Genomic DNA, 22,843 nt, shown 5'->3' on the forward strand with positions numbered 1-22,843 from the left:
AACACGGGATGAAGAGTTTTAAAATATTAAGTAAATAATTAAATCCATCATTTTCTATCACTTCAAGTTTTAATTAAAATATTTTAATATGGGCCTCACTTGTTGATTTTTTTTTTTTTTTTTAACGGAAATCTGAGGATTTCATTGATTAAATATCACGAGCATAAAGCTCTTACAGATATTAGCAAAAAGCTCTTACATCACAAAGCATAAAGCTTTACAAAAATCATAGTCACATGCTATAAGGTTACAAAATCATAGATATATACAAACAAAAATTCTTACAATCAGGTGCTATCTATGACTTCAATTTTTTGCTAATTCATGTACAAATACAGTTAAAGAGCAAATATGTTCTGAGCAGACTAGATCTAAGACATGGGTAGCCAAATTTTCTAATACAATTTATTATTCCTCCTCACTCATGAGATCTAAAGAGAAGAAACCTCTTATTCAAAAAAAAAAAAAAAAAAACACAAACACAAACAACCAATAAGCAACAGCAGCGGTTGGGGAGGAGATGAACAACACAACACTGTGGAAGGTGGATAGATGCATGGCAGAGAGGCCGAAATTACCGATTTGGTCAGAGAACACCTGCAAACATAATAAAAATTAAAATAAAATTAAAATTAAAAAATAAAAAATAAAAACAGAAGGGGAGGGGGAGGGTAGCCAGGTAGGAGTAGGGAGGTGGGAGTAGAAGGGGAATGAGAGGGGAGGTGGGAGCAGATCTGCTCTGCTCCCTCCTCCTCTTAAAACTATTTTCTGAGGATAAGGGCCGAGAGACAACTTCTAGGATTTTCTATTCGGACAATATGCAGCTTCTTCTAATCACTTGTTGATCAAGGGAGTATTATAATATTAATTACATTATTCCAGTTTTTTATGAGCTTAAAACTTTGGGATAAATAGCGACTTTGTATAGTATAGCTATAGCAAAAGTCGTGAATTTGAATTATAACTCCACAATTGACCTTATTTCAATTAAATATTTTTACATATTAAGATTCACTTATTAAGGCGTTTGAGCTTACACATGAAAGATACACATGTGTTAGATATTAATTCAAAATGCCAAATCTATCATTTCCTAGTGACTTAAATTCTTAAAACATTGGTCATTTAATTCTCTCAGTACACTTCATAAGAGAACAAACCATTTTTATGGACACAATTTTTTTCCCAACTGGTTTAAATGAAATTTCTTTCAACCTACTCTAACAAGTTACAAGTGTCATTCAATATTTTTTGGTTTCTAACAAATTAATGTCTAAGTTTCTAGATTAGTAAAGTGACAATAAATAACTGTTAAAATATTAAAGTAAACATATGAGATATGACGCATGACTATTATTAGATTAGGTCAAAGGTTTTGAGGAAATTTCTGTTCCCTTTTTATTATATTAACTTTCAGTGACATATTGACATGTGTTGTATTTACATGATATCATCGTACGTAAGGATTTGGAAACAGAAAATGAAGTACAAAATGAGTCGAATTTCTCCAACATCCAAGTCGGTAGGCAAAATATATGTTATCTGATGATTTTTTTAAGATTCAATGTTCCTGTTTGTTGATAAAGAAAGTTAAATTTTCAAAAGCACTAAGAATTATTTCGTTCCAAGTACCAAAAAGGTATAAGCAAAATCGAGAGTTGCATAAAAGGAACTGTTGTTTTTAATTGATTGATTGGGGAAAGCAACAGGGAGAGAGAGAGAGAGAGAGATTATAAAGTGGTCGTCATACCAATAGGGTATGGTTAAAGCATTTTTTTTATAAAAAAAGTGCTATCTTACAAAATTTCCCCTATTAATAACAAGATAAGCTATGATAATAAAACAATTAATGACATTGACATATGCCCAGCATTATGGTTTTCGATCCTGTTAAGATTATCCTATCTCTTATTTTTATTTTTATTTTTATTTTTTACTATAAGGTCGACCAACGCACGCGTGTCACTCCACCCCATCCCCTTATTCTTTTTAATTAATCTTTTTTGTGTGTCATTCTTTTGGTCCTGTCTAATGTTCATTTTGTGTACTTGTTTTATTGCTTAATAAATGCTTATTATGGAGTAATCTACACTGCTAATTATAATTAAATAAAGGGTTTGTTGTCTCTATGAATCTATGACACATGATATATATGCCTACGATGAAGCCACTCATGGCTATATATCTAGGTTAAATATATAGATGATAATGCACCAATAGCAACTCTTTTGGTTTTTAGATGACAGAATAAAATAAGCCCAAAGATAAAATCATGGGAAAGGAAGGAATTAGAAAAACAATATATATATATATATATATATACATATAGTATTGTTCTTTTATGTGTTCTCTCACCATGAAACTATGCACCATCAGCATTTGTTGCCACATGCATTAAGAAGTATGCTTACTTTAAGAGACAAGATTTGTGTATTGTAATATTTATACTAAAGGGGTTGTAAATTGAAAGCATTGTTTAATAAATATAACTTATTAAACCTCTAATAACGGTCAACTCTTACATAGGGACCGAGATCTCCAGCAATTAAAGAGGCATTCAATAAGGTTTACGTGTTCGAATAGGTATCGAGTTGGCCAAGCGCTTATTACAACAAATAAAAATTAAACTTTCATTATTTATTTTTTTTCATTTTGATTTTTTTTTTTTTTTGAAGGTACCTTTTGATATTTGAAGAGATGAGATAAACTTGGAAAACTGCCATAGAGAGAAAATGTTTGGCGTCTAGTGGTGTCAGTTTTTCCCCCCCAACAGTTATAAAATCTGTGGTGTGGCCAGAAACCAGTGTCCCTTCTTGAGTGGGAGTGTCCTTTGACGTTGCCAAGCCCTAAGCAATAAGGTCACCATATTTGCAAATCTCAATTAGTACTGCCCTAAGTTAGGACGTGCCACTTGTATCACTCAAATTCCTCAAAAGCCACGTAGAATCCAACCAAAAACTCAATGGGAGAGGATCCTACTTCTTCATACATCAAATGGCAGAGTATATTGGAAATTTGAATTCCACAACTTTAAAAAAAGAAAGAAAAAAAATTCATTTGTTTTTTTTTCATTTATACCCTTTTTAGCGTACCATCTTTTAGAAATTTACAATATTAACATTCATGTCAAAATTTAATGTTAAATCAAACTGTTTGGTGAGTAAAATATCTAAAATACTCTTGAAATATTAATAAAATTACAAAAATACTTTGAATTAAGGCGGGATATTTTGAAAAATTCACTTCCTCCATTAGGATATAGCTCTAAATTTAAACATGATGATTAACATTGTAAACTTTTAAAAGATACTTACAATTTTTAAAGTGTAGGGATATAATTACAAAAATAATAAGCGGAAAATGAAGTTGGTTTTTTTTTTTTGGGGGGGGGGGAGAAACCAAGTGGAGAATTCATATAACAAAAAAAAAGAAAAGAAAAGAAAAGCAAAGCAAAATAAAATAAAAAAGAATAAAGAAAATCCTAGTGGAGGGTTCAACTCAGCCCCCATCTAAATCCTCTTAATTTGCTGCCATGGTCCACTCCAACAGAACCCAAAAAAGGTTACAATTATTACCCTAACCCATGTACATGTTCAAGCAGGACATTAGTATTGGTAAGTAAGATTGAGATATCCACCAACTAACTTTTTGATTAAATTACTATTAATTTAGATAATAAACGCTAGAGAGTCCATTCGAAATTTACTTGTTTAAATAAATTTTAAGTAGTTCAACTATTTTAAGTGAGTCCTATAAAAAAATTTGGATTCTCTTCTGTTCAAATGAATTAAAGAGAATCCAGTAGTTAGTTTTATTTTAAGGGTAAAATTGCCGAAAAAAATATGAAAATACAATTTTACCCTTATAAATATAACCAATTGAATCCCTTCCAATTCATTTGAATAAGAAAGAATTATTGTTCCCATATCTTACATTTATTATCCGAATTGACCGGATACGACAAATTTCCAATTTAGTTTAGAACACACCCTCCAACAAAATTAGAAGTTGTTCAGTTTTGTCAGAAATGTGTAATTGAATTGGAGAAGGTTGAATGAATGTAGGAGCGATGATCCTAGTGTGGACGGGTTTAAATTGGGTTTGTGTGTTGTCTTTTTCATTGAAATTTCATTCTAAGAACCTTGAGAATTCTTGTCATTTCCAATTTCCATGTAGATGTCATTTTAGTCATTTCAAAGTTTGCTTTCCGACATTGAGCAAACACATTATGCAGATAATTGTTGGCATCAAAAGGCACCAAAAAAAACTTTCATCAGTCACCCAAAAAGCAAAACGGTCAGAACTCAAAAAAACACAAAGTACTTTCGCATCTCCTTTAATCATCATCCCACCAACCATTACTTTTCTGTCAAAAGCACCGAGGGCATTTCCGTCCCTCACACCTATCTACCCGACACTACAGTTCCAACACAACAAGAAGCAGCAAAATAAACAAATAAATAAAAGAAAAAACAGACTTTGTCTTTTAGGTGTCTTATTGGGCCCCACTAGATATCCCCAAAGTCCATGGGCTAATGAATATGTCTGTGGGGGCCCGTCTACATTCCGTACAGTGAGCTGGGCTACATAGTGTACCTCTCTCTCTCTCTCTCACACGCTCTCTCGGAGGAATATCGCAAAAATACTTTACGAGTTTTGACCATATTTCACATTCAGAAACAACGTAGCCTTGAGGCATGCGTCGTCGTTAAATAATTTGAAAGCGAAATTTGGTATATTCTTCAAAGAATCAAAGCTAATAATAGCCTTATATGTATGTATAGAGACAGAGAGAGAGAGAGAGAGAGAGGGATGGGCTTTGTGTGGGAAAATGCTTGCTTTATTCAATCATGGAGGAGGTGAAAGATTTGCAAACATCATTTACGTCCAAAAATGCATTAGACTTGAAAGGGATTCGCTTTTTCACTTTATATTTTCATTGGAGATGACTAAAGGTTGTAGTGGTGAGTTGGGACCAACAGAGCATTTGTGGTGGGCGATGTGCACAGGACCATGACCAACCCATCACCCCTTTTCCCTTTCTTTGACTGCCGTATGCCTGCCTAGCCTATCTCTGCTCAACATATTATCCTTTGAAATTAACCCCTTTTTTTTTTTTTTTAACGCAGCTTTTGCCTCTAAATCTACCCACTACCTCCTCTTTATATTTACTCTTATTTAATTAATACATCTTCTTAGCCTCATTTGAAACATTATATCCGTTTGTTATTGTTTTTTAGCCAATGTTTTTTTTGATGTGACATGAAAAAGACCATTTTTAGTGTTTTATGAGTTATTTGTTAATATTTTTATTTTCAAAATAAAAATATATTCCACCTCCAATCACTATTCACCCTAGTTTTTATTATCAGTTTTTCACGATCAATTAATATTCAATTATAAGAATCAAATCTAAATCCATTATTTATGGCTAAGGCCCAGTTTGCTTTATCACCCCCCATTGCCTTTACTTCTTTACCCTACTCTAAAGATTTCAAAACCAATATAGAGATAAAAAGTTGGTGAAATAGAGATGAAAAGATATCCAGTACGCTAGCTACTATAAGCTATAAGCATTTACTTGTACAAATTCAATTTGAGTTTGGTTTGGTCAACCGAGCTTGAATAGAAATTTAAGCTTATTTATCAAACCAGCCGTAATTCAAGAATCAAGATGATGTCAAGTATATTAAGAGATAAAATGTAATTTTCTTATATCACCTTCATCATCACCTTGTATTCTTCAAAATTTGTATGGCAGTGTCCCACATAGACATTAAGGGATGGAGGGTGATGAATAGTATTACAGTGACGAAGTCACCCATAGCATTTGATGCAAGTAAATTATTTTTTTGGAAAAACTTCATTTTAGACCCCTAAAGTATTGCGCGTTTTGAGAAGACCCTTCAAAATTCAAAAACTCTCAATTTACACCTTTGAACTTTAAATTTCAATCAATTTACCATCATCCGTCAGATTTAGCCGTTAACTTCTAACAACAATATCTAAAAAGACCAAAATACTCCTGATTTTTTCCTTTTTTTTTTTTAAAAAAAAAAAAAAAAAAAAAAAAAAAAGAAGGTCCAAGGTGACCCAACCGTGGGTAAGGCTAGACCCAAGCAGGTCTGGCAATGACCCAGCGTGGCCGCGTGGGTCTCTGGCCGAGACCCGCCTAGGTCACCATGGTTTTTATTTTTATTTTTATAACTTTATTTTTTTTTTATTTGAAATTGAGGGTAAATTGAAAATTTTATAAAAAAAGTCTAGTATAAATGTCATTGTATCACTTTTAACGTTTAAAATCTGTGTAGTGGGTAAATTGATTAAAATTGAAAATTTTTGAATTTTGAGGAATTCTTCTTAAAATGCACGGTAATTCAAGGATTTAAAGAAAAAATTTTCTTAATTTTTTAGTTGAAAATCACGCCACATAAGCTTCGAGAAAGAGAGAGAGAGAGAGGAAGGAGATGAATAGAAATAGAATTAGTAATATAGAGAAGAGAACACAGGAATTATGTAAAATCAGGGAGTTTAGAGGCCCAAGGAACAAATCAGTGGGATTGCAAGTTTCAATAGGCCGGCTGGCGGCCCACTTTCCCAAACTAAAATTTGCTCTGTGCAGTGATGAAATGATTTGCTCTTTACATTTATCAATGGAGATGTCCATGGAGGATGGATCGATTTCATTCCATGAAATCCCAGAACCCAATCTTCAACCACCCAACCCTCCAAATCTTAGAAAAATGCCAGACCCTACGCACCCTCAAGCAACTCCATGCCCACATGATCACAACCGGTCTCACTCTCCACACTTACCCTCTCAGCAAGCTCCTCCTTTTATCCTCCACCCTCGCCATAACTTACGCGCTCTCAATCTTCAACCAAATCCCAAACCCAACAATCTTCCTCTTCAACACTCTCATTTCCTCTCTCACCAATCACAGACACCACACCCACATAGCCTTCTCACTCTACAACCGTCTTCTCACCCACAAGACCATCACACCCAACAGCTTCACCTTCCCATCTCTCTTTAAGGCGTGTGGGTCTGAGCCATGGTTCTACCACGGTCGAGCCCTCCACACCCATGTCTTGAAATTCCTTGGGCCCGCATGTGACCACTTTGTTCAAGCCTCGTTGCTCAACTTATATGCCAAGTGTGGCAAAGTTGATGTGTCTAGATATTTGTTCGATCAGATTAAGGAACCAGATTTGGCCACGTGGAACTCTATTTTAACTGCATATGCACGTAGTGCTAGTTCTGGTACTTGTGATACTAGTTTGTCCTTGGAGGTTTTGAGTTTCTTCAATGAGATGCAACGTTCTTCAATTAGGCCAAATGAAGTTAGCATGGTTGCTTTAGTTGGTGCTTGTGCTGATTTGGGTGCGCTTAGTCAAGGTGCATGGGCACACGCTTACGTTTTAAAGAACAATCTTAAGCTGAACCGCTTTGTGGGAACCGCACTGATTGATATGTACTCAAAATGTGGGTGTCTGGATTTAGCATACCAGTTGTTTGACAAATTGCGTGAAAGGGACACATCGTGTTACAATGCGATGATTGGTGGGTTCGCTGTTCACGGTTACGGGCATCGGGCAATTAGCCTTTACGAGAGAATGAAACTTGAGGGATTAGTTCCGGATGATGTAACGTTTGTAGTTACCATGTGTGCTTGCTCGCATGTAGGTTTAGTAGAGGAAGGTTGTAAGGTTTTTGAGTCTATGAAGGAGGTTTATGGGATTGAGCCAAAACTTGAGCATTATGGGTGCCTGGTGGACCTTCTAGGCCGAGCCGGGAGGCTAAAGGAGGCTGAGGAAAGGGTTCGGACCATGCCCATGAAACCAAACGCAATATTGTGGAGGTCTTTACTTGGGGCAGCAAGGGTTCATGGAAATTTGGAGATAGGGGAAGTTGCACTCAAACACTTGATACAAGTAGAACCAGAAACTAGTGGGAACTATGTGCTCTTGTCAAATATGTACGCAAGTATTGATAGATGGGATGATGTCAATAGAATTAGAAAGCTGATGAAAGATTATGGGATTAACAAAATGCCCGGAAGTAGCTTGGTTGAGATTGGTGGTGCCATGCACGAGTTTCTCATGGGAGACAAAACACACCCGTACTCAAAAGAGGTTTATTTGAAGCTTGAAGAGATAAACAGAAGATTATCAGAATATGGTCACAAGCCAAGAACAAGAGAAGTGTTATTTGACATAGAAGAGGAAGAAAAGGAAGATGCCCTCTCTTACCATAGTGAGAGACTAGCAATAGCTTTTGCTCTTATTGCATCTGATTCGACTGTCCCTATCCGAATCATTAAAAATCTTCGAGTTTGTTATGATTGCCATGTGAGTGCTAAACTTATTTCTTTGATATATGTAAGAGAAATTATAGTGAGAGATCGAATTCGGTTTCATCATTTCAAAGATGGAATGTGTTCCTGCTTGGATTATTGGTGACAAGTTGTTTACATTATACAATGTCGATAACTGCATCTGAAAAGCAAAAAGGAACGTATTGTTGCTCGGACCTACATTTTTACGACTTCAATGGATCATTACAAGTTGGCATGGGTAAGGCGGGCCAAGGTGGATTTGTTACTAGCCTAAAATTTGTTTGGACTTAGTTCAAGCCTACTGCCTCAGCCCAAGAGGGAGTTAAGGTATGCTTCATAATTTACATAGATTGCATTTACTAGTAGTTCTGATATTCTATATTATATTATTGGTTTTCTTCTTTTTTGGGATGAAGTTCCTAATGTTAATTGCTTCACATCGTTATGTTTGGTTTCTGAACACAATATGTGTAGCAATATTATTCTTTTTTTCTTGATAATGAGGCTGGTTCACCCCTTCTTCCATCGTCAAGTTTATTTGTGAAACATGCTTGGTTTTAAACATATTCGTTAGGGATTTTCACAAAGGCATTGATAAATGATAAGGATGATTTATGCAAATGTGCAGAAAGATAACAATTCCACCTTATGGAAAACTTCCTTTGAGGTAATATAGGGAGTGTGCCACTCATGTCAAGAGGTTTAGTGTTGTAATTATGGTCTCAAATGATCATTGCATGCAGGTACAGCTGAGCTGACATATATATGACCCATGACTGGCTTTCCTAGGATAGAGATAAGGTGCCAGCCTCCCGTATTGATTTCATCCGTTCCATATCCGCCTATCCTGAGTTCCCTTATTAAATTCCCATCACTCTCCCCATAAGCATGACAGCTAATCGAGGATGGTGCACCTTACACTTGCAATGAAGAGTGAAGATTTGGGACTTGCAGGGGAATGGAACATGATTCTTTCTATTTTTTCAGTCATTTATGGTCAATATTGTATTTTACTGATCTAACTAATGTATATAATGTTGTGTTAGCACATCTTTTAAAAAATTTAAATAACATACAAAGTTCACCCAAAAGAGAGACTCTACCTTCTCTAGAATTCCTCTTTTTTCTTCTAGACAACATCAAGAAGAATTTCAAGAGGAGGCCCTTTCATGGTAGCAGTGCTTGGTATCTTCTCTGTAGGCTCCACCGGTTTCTGTTTCTGGCGGGTTGCTTTAGATCTAGTTTGTAGATCTAGATCTAGTATCTTCAACCTTAGATTTGATCGTCTTCTTCGGCTAAGGCGTGCCTTCCGAAGGGATATCTCTGATGCCGTGCTCCTTCGCTGCTGCTTGTGGGGTTTTTGTTTTTTATTTTGTTTATCATGGCCTTCGGGTTGAGGATGTAGTAGATCGGTGTGTGGGCTTAACTCTCACGGCCGAATTTTTAGTTTTTAGTTGTTTTTTATTTTTGTTTTATATTTGGACTACCAATATCCTAGATCTAGTATGTACGAAGCATATTTGTTATTTAAATGTAATTGTACATGGGTTAGCGGAAGCTTGAAGTCATTTATGTGACTTTGTAATCTTCATACTTTTTTGCTATGATTTTTTAGAATTGTATACTTTGTGATGTAAGAGCTTTATGCTCATAAAATTTCATCGATAGAAGTTTTATATTTTTCAAAAAAATAATAAAATAACGTAAACAGTTTGTCTACATCTAGTATTTTCCACTTGGTCAAATCATCGATTCTCTTTCTCAAAGTAATCGAGAGAATCTTTTCTTTTTCTGAACATGGGATCATCATCATGGCCCTTTTCTTGTTTCTTTTGTTTGTGTCCCGACCGTCGTGTGTGTGTGTGTTTTTTAAGGCTTATCCGGGGTTGCTGCTATGGGGCATCAAATTTTTCTGCTTTCTTTTGCTGCTGATCTTACTTCGAATTTTCATTTCAGTAGGAGGGATTTCAATGGAAAGGGTATCTAGACTATTCAATATTCAATCATAATTGAATAATCATGAATGTAGCGTAGGAAGAAAAGCAACAGATTTGATATTTATTACATGTTGAACAAGTTGAGCTTAAAATTTTGTAGTCCAAGAGGAAATGGATGAGTAGTAACCTACGCAAATGAAAAATGAATATATCTGGGCATAGGCGGAGCCAGGGGCGGCGAAAGGGGGCAAAAGTGAAAGGAATAGACTATAGATAATGCTTTGAGATTGAAAAATTGGCTCAAACGATTACATATTTCTTTTCTTTTCTTTTTCTCCATATTTTCTTGCTTCATGGACCGTTGGATATCTTTTTATTTTCCTAAATTAATACCATCGAGTAATTATAACTAAACAACGTTTTGTAACAATACAAAATTATAAGAACCACACCAATTCTTTTTTTTTTTTTAATGCCGGGAAACCTTTCTAAGAAAGGGTCATTCGGACTAAACTCCGGTTCCGTGCACTGCACCCTCGAAAGTTTTCCTCTACGAAACTGGCTAAATTATTGACTTTTCACTAGAGGATGTGGCCCCAAGGGATTACCAATCAAATCACTAAAATGCATTAAACTTCACAAATCAATAAGATCTATGAAGGGTGCTTAAAATCCTAGCATATAGGGTTAACCCTCTTTTCTCTTTCGCTGCACAGCATTTGGAAAGAGAAATAGCTTTGGGAGGAGGAAAAAACCCTCTCTCCTCCTCTTCTTCTTTCTCATTATGTTTTCACCTGTGGGTTCCTTCTACACAGATTTTTTTAGACTTTTTTCTAGCACCATGCATCCCCTCTTACGAGGCCTTATCTATCGCCTTGTGCAATTTATTTCATCTCCTCCATATGTTGCAAGCTTAGCCCCACCCACCTCCCGTCACACGCATTTGTCTGGTTGTCTGTGATGGAGATTCAATTTCTCTTGTTCTTTTTAATCTTAGTCTGTTCAATTTTTTTAAAAAGTTGGTCTAAATCTAAGTTTTAGGAGTTCTTTTGCTCCTAATAGTTTTACCCACGGCTTTCATTGGTTGCATTTCCTAATGTCTTCCACATTTTAGGCCTTTTGGTATCCATCCATTGCTTTGGAGGTGCTAGTTGTTTGTTTAACTTGTGCTTCTTAGTTGTTAAGCTTGGGCCTTGTTTGTTAAGTGACAGTACTTTCCCCAACATCCACGGCACTATTCCTCGACTGTAGAAGTCTAACCATGCTGCAGTTACACACCTGCAGACCGTGTGTATAGGAGAAGCCAATTGATAGTAAAAGACAAATATGCCCTTATGACAAAATAGAAAACCAATGAAATCTCATTTCTTTACGGCTTTGTTCCTCGTCCTATTTTGAAGGGGCAAAATAGGAATTATTTATAATGTTAAGTTTGAAACCCATACCTGTGAGCAAGCCTCAGTCTATTTTTTTTTTTCAGACTATCTTTGGCACCCAATCCAATTTACAGTGCCGTGGGGTTGGTCTACAGTGTCGTGAGGTTTGCCAAACACCCTCTTGTATTTGTTTTTGTTTTTTTGTTTCTTGTGGATGTTATTGTTGTCTATAATTTGTTTATAATGTACTAATTAAAAAAAAAAAAAAAAAAAAAAAAAAAGATCTATGGATGGCTTCTGCAAGCCCATCAATTTAGAAGAAAAGCCTAGGTGGACCCGACAAACCGCCGGCGTGATTGTAAAGTTGTCTCGGACGGTCAATGTGAAAGTGGACCATTTTGGTAATGGAAACTTGAGTTAAACGTTTTAGCAATTTGATAATTAAAAAGTCGCACAAAAGATAGAAGAAACTGTCAAGCAAGGAAGAAAGCCATCAAGCAGATGTCAAGATCACCAGTTGTACGAGACAAGACAGGCAAAAAGCCTTCCCAATTATTATAAAAAAAAAAAAAACAAACAAATCTTCCCAAAATCATATACAATTATCCCTTATTAGGAAAAAGCATGTACAAAGTTTTCTCTTGCACGATTTCCACGTTCATACTTCAATCAAGGAAGACAACGAAAAATGAAAATTTGGGATTTGTAATTCAAATGGATGGAGTGGCAGAGCCCGATAACCGATATTGGAGAGCCACTAAAAATGTTTTGAGGGTGTTGAGTAATAACTTGAGTAAGTAAGAAAAAAAAAAAAAAATCTTTTTTTAGGGTGCCGTGTGAGACTTGGGTAGGAAAACATAAATTTTTTTTGCCATGGCACCCCGAAGCCTCAAGTTGCTCCGCCATTAAATGGATGGAGTTGATTTGAAGACTCCTGCATAATTAAACGAACATGGTACATGCAGAACAAGTTGTGCTCAAATTTTACTTTTTTTTTTTAACCCACATAACATAAATAATCACGCAGCCCACTTGCTTTAGATATTAGCTTTATTTTTATGAAAAAAAGAAAAAAGAAAAGAAAAGTAACCAACCACGTTGATTATTCTATAAGAATTTATTTACAAAAAGATCAACACAAGAAAAGCAGTGTCTTTCAACCAATAGTTTAAAGGTTCCACTCATTTCGTTCTTATCCATTTTTACACTGTCAAATTAGGTTTTGTTCCTTAATCACAATCAACCAAAAACTCAAAATTACATCGAGAAATGGTACATGTATTTTTAAGTGCTTAATTGCCTCTTGATGTGATAGTAAAAATACTATTAAATTTTGAACAGATTAATTTATATATGATATATACATGATAATTTTCACGGTCAATTACTTCTATTTTTATATCACATAAATATTTTTTCAAATAAAAAAAATACAAGACCACCCTTTAAAAAGTAGTAATAAAGCCTCCAAGAAATAGTTCAATCGACTGGGATCACGCTTAATGAAACGAAAGTCACTAGTTTGAATCATTTTTCTCCTCTTATGCGGGCATCATAAAAATAAAAAGTACAAATTAAAAAAAAAAAAAAGAATTAAAAAAAAAAAAGACAGTAGTTAAGGAAGCAAAGTTGGATAAATGAATGGGATGAGTATAATGGCATTGCCACCAGGCAGCAGCATCTTCCAAGTTGGATGGATTGGAATTGGATATGCCTGTGACTGAGGGTGAGATGAGCTTGACTTAACTATTTAATTATTTATTGCATTAACTATCTTCATCATTTTAATTACAATATTATTAAAAGACACAATTGGAAGGAAAAGCCGATAGTCGTTGGCATTTTTGTCGGTAACTAAATTGGACAAACCACGTTCACCTTCCTCCAATTGACTTCCAATTTCCAAAACGCATGGCTTTTGGCTTTTGCCCCGGCCATCCTATAGTGTATAATGTGTGGATTATGAAAAGGGTTAAATACTAAATACTCTTTGAGGTTTTGTTATTTATTTATTATTTTTTTCTTTAAGATTTGATTTTTATTACAAAAGGTCCTTGTAATTTTAATAATAGACCAAATTAATCATCTGTTAGTTGACCACGGCCACCCCAATATCCCCTAGGGGTGGTTTTGGCCATGGGGTGGCTCGGCCACCCCCATGGCTAAAGGGGGTAGCTCGGCCATCCCCAATTTTTTTTTTTTTTTTTTTTTTTTTTTTAAATGTAAGTAGGTGCCACATGTCAACATTTGATTGGCCCACGTAAATTTTCGATAAATCAACTAATGGTCAACTGACAGAATGACTAATTTGGTCTATTATCAAAACCACAGGAATCTCCTGTAATAAAAATCAAACCCTATGAAAAAAAAAAAATAAAGCAATAAAACTTCAGGGGTATTTAGTACTTAATTTTTATGAATATATATGATGAGTTGATTTTTTCAGTCTCATTATTATGGGGTATGAGTAAGGCGCCCATTTCTGCTTCTCTATCTTCATTCCCTGCCTCCCTTGGTATCCTATATTTGTATGATTATTTCCGTAGTGTGCAAATATGATTGAATAAGCTCTCAACTGCCCGCTTTTAGCCTTTTCTTGCTGAGTTGTTAAGGAGTAATAATATAAAGAGGACTATAGTCTTTTTAGAGTCATTCACACTATGATGTAATTTTAAAAATTACTATTGAATTTAAGATTTTTATTATTAAATTTTGATCTATTAATGATTTTAAATACCACATCACATTTGAGAGTACTCTAGTCGCCTTTATATCATTACTCGTCACTAAGAGCATATAGTTATTTTAGTTACTTAATAATATATTTTTTTTAAATACAAACTTCAGCAAATTATATATTTCATTCTCTACTTTTTAAAAAAATTATTTTTCAACACTTTTTTTTTAAAAAAAAAAAATTATTTTTCCTACCTCTCTCTCACGTTGGGTTCTCTGAAATCATAGTCTAACGCACAACCATGCCGCCCAACACTTTTTCATTTTTTCAATATTTTTTTACTTTTTATTACTATTTAAATAAAAAAAATCACTACAAAACAATATATATATATATTTTCACTTCAATCAATTTTTGTTACAATATCGAACCGAAACCAAAACGAAATCGTTTACCAAACAAACCCTAACTACTCACTCACACGGTCACGCCTTTCCCGATAATGGAATCACCTCCTTGGGAGAATCATCTCCTTATGAAAATACTACACTCATACAACAATTAATACGATATATACAAAGAATCCCACTCAAATACCAAGATTGTACCGATAATAACTACAGAATCTCCTTTATTGAGAGATCGATATAAATCCCAATGAGTAATGCTATAAGTCTTCCTAGAATCCTTCTAAAGTTATTCAAAATGTGATGTAACTTTTAAAATCACCAATAAATTAAAAATAATAAATCACATCTAAAATTCAACGGTAATTTTAAAAGCCACATCACATTTGTGATGAGTCTAGGAGGACTCTAGAAAAACTTATAACATTACTCAATCCCAAGAGATTACCGACTTCGATATTTGATTGATATTCAATCTCCCTTATAGCACAGAGTTCTACGAGGAATTGACTATTGAAAGCCCTATAAAAGGGAGACAATGCAAGCAAAAGGGACTTGATTCTTCTCAAAACCTTTTGGTCATTGATATATTCTCAATCCAAATATGAATGCTAATTTAAGCTCCTTTGACACTCTTGTTGTTTTGTAAATACTTGTGAGAGAAAGAGAGAAAGCTCAGACCACTCAAGAAAGGAAAGACTAATTAGTGTTGGTCACTGCACGTCACACAACATTGGTGCCGTGTAGGGGTGGTGTATGGCCTCATGCACATTATATGTGCCTAGCCAAAAAGAGCATTATGAGCAGTTTCCTTTTTCCTACATTTAAGGATTTAAACTACTTTTTGTTTTCCTATGTTTAAATACACTCTAATAGCTTCCCTTAATCATTCCTTATATCATTAAAATATTTGTTTTTTTTAATTATATTATATATATGAGATGAGAGATAAGAGAGAATTGAGAGACATGACTCATAGAGGAGAGAGGAGAAATAATCATTTTTTATTTTTTATTTTTATTTATTTTAATAAACATAAGGATTGTAATAGTGAAACCCAAAATATTGGATTCTACTGTAGCAATCCTAATGTTTAGGGTTCATTTAGGAAGACTGCTATGGGACATTTTTTGTAATTTTTTGGACATATTACCTAAACTTAGGGAACAAAATCTCTTATAGGGAGTCTGCTGGGATTGTTCTTAGTCGCATACTTGTCATATATATATATATATATATATATATATATATAATGCTTCTATTTTATTAATTTCATAAAAATATAATATATTGCTATAACAAAAACAATATCATAGATACAATTTTTTCGGTTCCTAAGGGGAGTTCAATTGGCAGTAAACCATGTCTCATGTAGTGGAGGTCACTAGTTTGAATCCTCTTTCCCCCTTCACTTGTGTGGACATGTCCAAAAAAAAAAAAACAAATACAATTTCTTCGATTCAAATATGATATATGCTTTGTTTAACTCTTTGAATGTCATCGTTCCAATCAATTTCCAGATCTACAACATATTTCGACAAATCATGTCTCTAGCCACTGGCTAGTCTATTTGAACTTTCTCAACTAGACATCGATTTTCTTGTTTTTTTAATCTCCGCTACAAGCATATTCTCAAATGCAATCTCCCTCACTGTTTCTACCATCAGTGCCAATTTTTTCATATGTTTGATAATTCTTCTGTCATCGATCAGTTATTTGCTCACATAAACAAACTAAATAGAAAACGAAAGACAGATCGAAGATTTCTACTCTGAAGGTTTCGTATAAGCACAACCGTTGAAAACAACAAAATGGAAAAAAAAAATACACACACTTTACCTATAGATCACTATTAAAAACAAATCTAGAGAGAAAACAAACATAAGCAAATCTAGAAAGAAGACAAACAAAAACCGCTGTAGAACCAGAGTATCACCTTTGGGGAAGGAGGGAAGAAACGAAAGTTTATTTCTTTCTTTTATAATGGTTGTCTGGCGGCTAGGGTTTATTCTAGTTGGAATATGTTTTTAGATCATGACATCATATAACTGAATGCATCTAGACGCCAAAGTTAAAGACATTCACATTACTTGTGAGCTTCTTATATTATTATAAATGATTTATTTTATGAATTTTCAAACCCCAAAACCAACCAACACAAAAATAAAAGATTTTCAATAGAGCGCATCATTTGATTACTCTCTAATTAGATTCAAATATTGATAATCTAATTAGAAAAAAAAAACAAATTAGATTCATATATTGATAATAAAATCAAGCGACGGAAAGCGATTGGGAATGTTGTGGTCAAATGACTCGTTATAGTTATATTCAGTTGTTATAAGTTATTTTGTTTCTCCAACAAAATAATTAAAGTAAAATTTGCATTAACATATGAATATTCATTGTAGCACATAAGAGAATATAATATTTTCTCCTCCTCTCTTACTCTTCCTCAATGCTCCCTCCTCTCTCACAAGAATTGGCCATCTGCATTAATACACCATAGAGCAATAGTTTTCTAAATGAACACCTTTCGTTGGCTTTAAACTAACATAGATAAAATAATTTTATAATACATTTTCCATGGTACACATGCATTGTTAAGAGTTGCAAAGCAGTATTTTAAACACAAATGGTCTAGACCTTTGGGTTGTGGATGTGAATGTTATCTTGTCTTTTGAGTAGAAAAAGGATGAGTTTTGGCTTGAAGTTTTTCTGCCTTCAATGCCGAGGAATAAGAGCTACCTATGCATTAGTTTGAGTCTGTTTGACGCAGATCTATTGTCTAATTTGAAAATTAGTCATAGGTTAGCGGATTTTGTTTGAGTCTGGAATATAATACATTATCTTTGACGCTTATAATCTCGTAGTTTTGGTTATGGTTGTTTCAGAGGCTCAGAGCTTTACTTTGTGTTGTTTAAACTTTATGCTCATTTATCAATGAATGAAATTAATCATTGAACTGTTAAAAAAAAAAAAAAAAAACTAGTGGGTTATAAATATTTTGTGACGACCATTTCATTGAATGGGTTATTCTATTTAATAATAAATTATGTAACAGTGACTTTATACAAATAATTTTTTATTAAAATACACCAACACTATATTTAATAACACACATTTGAAAATTTTACACTCTCCTCTAATATATATATATATATATATATATATATATATATATATTAAAAGGATGGCAAGTGAACTGTAGAATCAAATATGTAAATTAATTTTGAAAAAAACAAAAGTAGATACTCCTCTTATATATTTAAATCATTAAAAAATATATTATGATAAAAGAACAAAAAAAATAAGATTAAAAAAGTAAAAGAAAATTCGTCTTTTAACACGCCTCTAGAGGTACTCTGTATCTGGCCTCTAAAATGGGCTCTGTTCATTTTCAGATTTTCTGAGCAAATTCATGAGATCATTGCCTTCTTCATGATGTTGATTATCAAGTACATCTTTGATTTTATTATTATTATTATTATTATTATTTAATTATATGCCACTCAAATCATTAAAATGCATGAAACTTCACAAATCAATAAGATCTATGAAGAGGAAACCCCATGAAGAAAAACCTCTCTTCTCTCTCCTGTCTCAAACGCAACTGACCAAGCTTGAGGAGGAGGGACCTTCCCCCCTTCTCTTGGTTTTTGTTCCCTTTCTTCATGAGTTTCTCCTCTCGTGAGACAACTCTTTATTCTCTAGAGTTTTCTAGAGATTTATCAATCGTCTTTGACGATTTATTCTTGACCCTTAAGAAACAGCAGCAGCAATGAATTTTTCGCTTCCTCTTTACCATTGATCGCCTCCTTCATCGCTTTACCGGCCGGATCTGTGTTGACTAAGAATGACTTTTTCAAAATTAGATCTACTTCTTTGCATCAACCCCAGCCATACACGCACCTATCCACGGTCATCACCAGTGTTCTAGCTTTCTGGCGACCTCCTGTGTGGCTCCTTTCGACAGCCACGCGTCGGGGAGTGGATCACACGCGCCGTGCAATGCTCACCGAAGCCTCCCCTCCGTCGCAGCTGCTGTGTTTTGAGTTTTTTCTTGTTATCTTGTGTAACTTTATGTATTTTTTGGCTTTGTTGTTTAGTTTTTATCCCGATCTGTTTGGTCTTCAGACTTTTTGTCTATGGAGTGGATCTTTTTCCTTTTCTTTCTGGTTTCCTTTTGAAAATCTTTTTTTTTTTTTTTGCTCCCACAATTACTTCTCATCTAAATTTCCATGGCTTTTTAGGAAGCATGTTTAGATTTTTGATATGAGTATTCGTACTTCTGATAGTAATATCCTTCACCAGTATGCACCACGGTAAGGGTTTTCTTGGGCTGCATTCGGCGCTTTTTTTTTTTTTTTTTTTTTTTTCCGTTTATGATCTCATTCATTTTTTTGAGATCTGGTCGGTTGGGGTTTTAGTAAGCTTGTTTTTTTTCTTTTCTGTTCTCCCTGTAATCTTCTTTGTTTGAACGTTGGCTTGTTACAAATAATAATAATAATAATAATAAGATCTATGAAGGGTGTTTAAAATCCCAGCATATAGGGTTAACCCTTTTTTCTCTTTCGCTGCACAGCAATATTTGGAAAGAGAAATAGCTTTGGGAGGAGGAAAAAACCCTCTCTCCTCCTCTTGTTCTTCTTTCTCATTATGTTTTCACCTTTGGGTTCCTTCTACATAGATTTTTTTTATAGAGTTTTTTCTAGCACCATGCATCCCCTCTTACGAGGCCTTATCTATCGCCTTGTGCAATTTATCTCATCGCATTCATATGTCGCAACCTCAGCCCCACTCACCTCAGTCACATGCATCTGTTTGGTTGTCTGTGATGGAGATTCCATTTCTTTTGTTCTTTTTAATCTTAGTATATTCGGTTTTTTTAGAAGTTAGTCTAAATCCAAGTTTTTAGGAGTTCTTTTGCTCCTAATAGTTTTACCCGTGGCTTTGGTTGCATTTCCTAATGTCTACCACATTTTCGGCTTTTGCTTTGAGGTGCTAGTTGTTTGTTTAGCTTGTGCTTCTTAGTTGTTAAGCTTGTATTATTTTTTGTTTATTATTATTATTATTATTATTTCTTCTTGATGTTATTGTTGTCAATAATTTGTTTATAATGTACTAATTAAAAAATAAAAAAATAAAAAAAATAAAATGTTCTCTGGATTGGATGGCTTCTGCAAGCCCGTCAATTTAGAAGAAAAGCCTAGGTGGACCCGACAACCTGCCGGCGTGATTGTAAAGTTGTCTCGAACGGTCAACGTGAAAGTGGACCATTTCGGTAATGGAAACTTATGTTAAACGTTTTAGCAATTTGATAATTAAAAAGTTGCACAAAAGATAGAAGAAACTGTCAAGCAAGGAAGAAAGCCATCATGCAGATGGCAAGATCACCAGTTGTACGAGACAAGACAGGCAAAAAGCCTTTTCCCAATTATTAAAAAAAAAAAAAATCTTCCCAAAATCATATACAATTATCCCTAATTAGGAAAAAGCATGTACAAAGTTTTCTCTTGCACGATTTCCACATTCATACTTCAATCAAGGAAAACAATGAAAAATGAAGATTTGGGATTTGTAATTCAAATGGATGGAGTTGATTTGAAGACTCCGGCATAATTAAACGAACATGGTATATGTAGAACAAGTTTTTTTTTTTAAATTTTATTTTTATTCAAAGCGGGAGAGGAGAAAATGAAGTTGATTTGAAGACCCCGACATGATTAAACGAATATGGTATATGTAGAACAAGTTTTTATTTTATTATTTTTTTATTATTATTTTTTTTTATTTTATATATATATATTCAAAGTGGGAGAGGGGGAAAAGGGGAGGTACATGTAGAACAAGTTGTGCACAAATTTCACTCTTTTTTTTTTTTTTTTTTCACCCACATAACATAAATAAAAACACAGCCCACTTGCTTGAGATATTAGCTTCATATTTATGAAAAAAGAAAAAACGAAAAGAAAAGTAACCAACCACGTTGATTATTCTATAAGAATTTATTTACAAAAAGATCAACACAAGGAAAGCAGTGTCTTTCAACCTATAGTTTAAAGGTTCCACTCATTTCGTTCTTATCCATTTTTACACTGTCAAATTAGGCTTTGTTCCTTAATCACAATCAACTAGGGGTGCAAAGGCGGTTACGGTTAGCGGTTAGTGGCAATAACCGCTAACCGTAACCGCCCTAGCGGTTAGTAAATTTCACTAACCGCAACCGCTAACTGCCTAACGGTTAGCGGTTAGCGGTTAACCGCCGGTTAGCGGTTAGCGAAATAGATAACCGCCCGCTAACCGCTTTTTTAAAATTGGGCTTTTTTTTTGGCTTTTTGAGCTTTTTTTTACCCTCATTTTTTTTTCTTGTATTTTTAATATCTTATTGGGCCCAATATAATCCAAAACCCATTCCGATCATACCCCAATAATCAACAAATACACAATAAATGACCCAAAATCATTGGAAATAATTGTAAAATAGTAGGAAATCAAAAATCAAAGTAGCTCGGGAAAAACTCCAAGAAAATGAACCCAAAATCACTGACCTTGACTGTCTAATTTGAGAAAAAAACTACCCAGTATTTTCGTTGAGCCGATCATGAGCAGCGGGTGAGTTTGAGAGAGTTGAGACTTGAGAGAGGCTGCTCAGCAACTTTGAGTGATTTTGAGATTTCGTGAGATTTAGGGTTGGAAGAAAGAGATGAATATATACAGGTGCAAAACGATGTAGTTTTGCCTTCTATATAAATTTTTTTTTTAAAAAAAAAAGGTTGAAGGATAAAACTATTAACTATCAATGATTCAATTTTAAAAAAATTGTTACTAATGGTTCAAAAAATTCAAAATTGTTCAAAAAATGGTTAATTTTTTTATTTATTTTTTAAATGGTTAAATTTCTTTTTCTAAAAAATGTTCAAAAAATACATTAATACTTCAATTGTAATTATAAGTGACACATTGTTGAATCTAATGTCAATTACTTAATTTGATATTATATAATCATATAGTCTCATTAAATTATATCATATGATTCACATGATTAATTATTTAAATTCTTATCATATTTACTTATAATCTTTTTTCTTTGAATTGAACTTAATATCTAATGGTAAATGGTAATGTTCAAACTCCTAAATTCTAAATTCCTAAAGTATCTAATAATGCTTTAATTAAATTGTAGACTTGTAGTTATAAATAATATATTGTTTAATTCAATTGAATCAATTGTGATTATCATTGTACATGAATCATATGATTAACTTGTAAACTTATGACTTATGAGTTATGTCATATTATATATGTATTATTTATTATTATATAATCATATGATTTAATGATCAAGTCATCATGTGATATAATCATATCAATTACAGTGATAATATATAAATTACTAAAATTGTAATGATAATACATTAATACTTAAATTGTGTTTATAAGTAACACATTGGTCATTGTTTAATCCAATGTCAATTACTTAATTTGATATTATACGAATCATATCATCATTGTACATTAATAATATAATTCACTTGAAGTCTTGAATAAAGTATTTGAATTGTCATCGAATCATATGATTAAGTATTGATATTATACATTTATATTATTCATATGCATATGTAGACTTATATAGACTTATAACATATATAGACTTATAAGTTTATAACATACATTGAAAATAAGTCTCTAGATATTTAATTGTTGTATTAGTATGAATTGGTATACTTATGAGTTATGTCATATTATATATGTACAATTTATTATTATATAATCAAATGATTTAATGATCAATCTCATGTGATATAATCATATAAATGATAATATAATATATTAATACTCAAATTGTGATTTAATTATTTTAAAAAAAAATTGTGATTTAATGATCAAGTGATTATGTTATATGTATAAATATTTTTATAATTATAATTATAAAAATATATTATATAAAAAGGCGGTTAGCGGTTACGGTTAGTAAACCCAATAACCGCTAACCGCTAACCGCTAGGCGGTTATAGCGGTTAGGCGGTTAGCGGTTAATACGGTTAAGCGGTTAGAGCGGTTAGCGGTTAGAGCGGTTAACGGTTAGCGGGCGGTTTTTAACCGC

At 33.5% G+C, this 22,843-nt stretch overlaps 1 protein-coding gene across 2 annotated transcripts; it reads left to right on the plus strand.

Annotated features, from left to right (window-relative positions):
* Window positions 1–6,602: 6,602 nt before the first annotated feature.
* Window positions 6,603–10,369, plus strand: LOC132178640 (Pentatricopeptide repeat (PPR) superfamily protein). Of its 2 annotated transcripts, none has more exons than XM_059591120.2 (2): window positions 6,603–8,666; window positions 10,214–10,369. In XM_059591120.2, exon 1 carries the CDS (start codon window positions 6,673–6,675, stop codon window positions 8,461–8,463), a length of 1,791 nt encoding a protein of 596 aa, XP_059447103.2. In that variant the 5' UTR covers window positions 6,603–6,672; the 3' UTR covers window positions 8,464–8,666; window positions 10,214–10,369. The 2 variants fall into 2 exon arrangements, with proteins under 2 accessions (XP_059447103.2, XP_059447101.2); XM_059591118.2 differs by lacking the exon at window positions 10,214–10,369 and adding an exon at window positions 9,083–9,430.
* Window positions 10,370–22,843: the final 12,474 nt, after the last annotated feature.

The sequence above is a fragment of the Corylus avellana genome, chromosome 4 (assembly GCF_965113065.1).
Source record: "Corylus avellana chromosome 4, dhCorAvel1.hap1.2, whole genome shotgun sequence".
NCBI classification, from domain to species: Eukaryota; Viridiplantae; Streptophyta; class Magnoliopsida; order Fagales; family Betulaceae; genus Corylus; species Corylus avellana.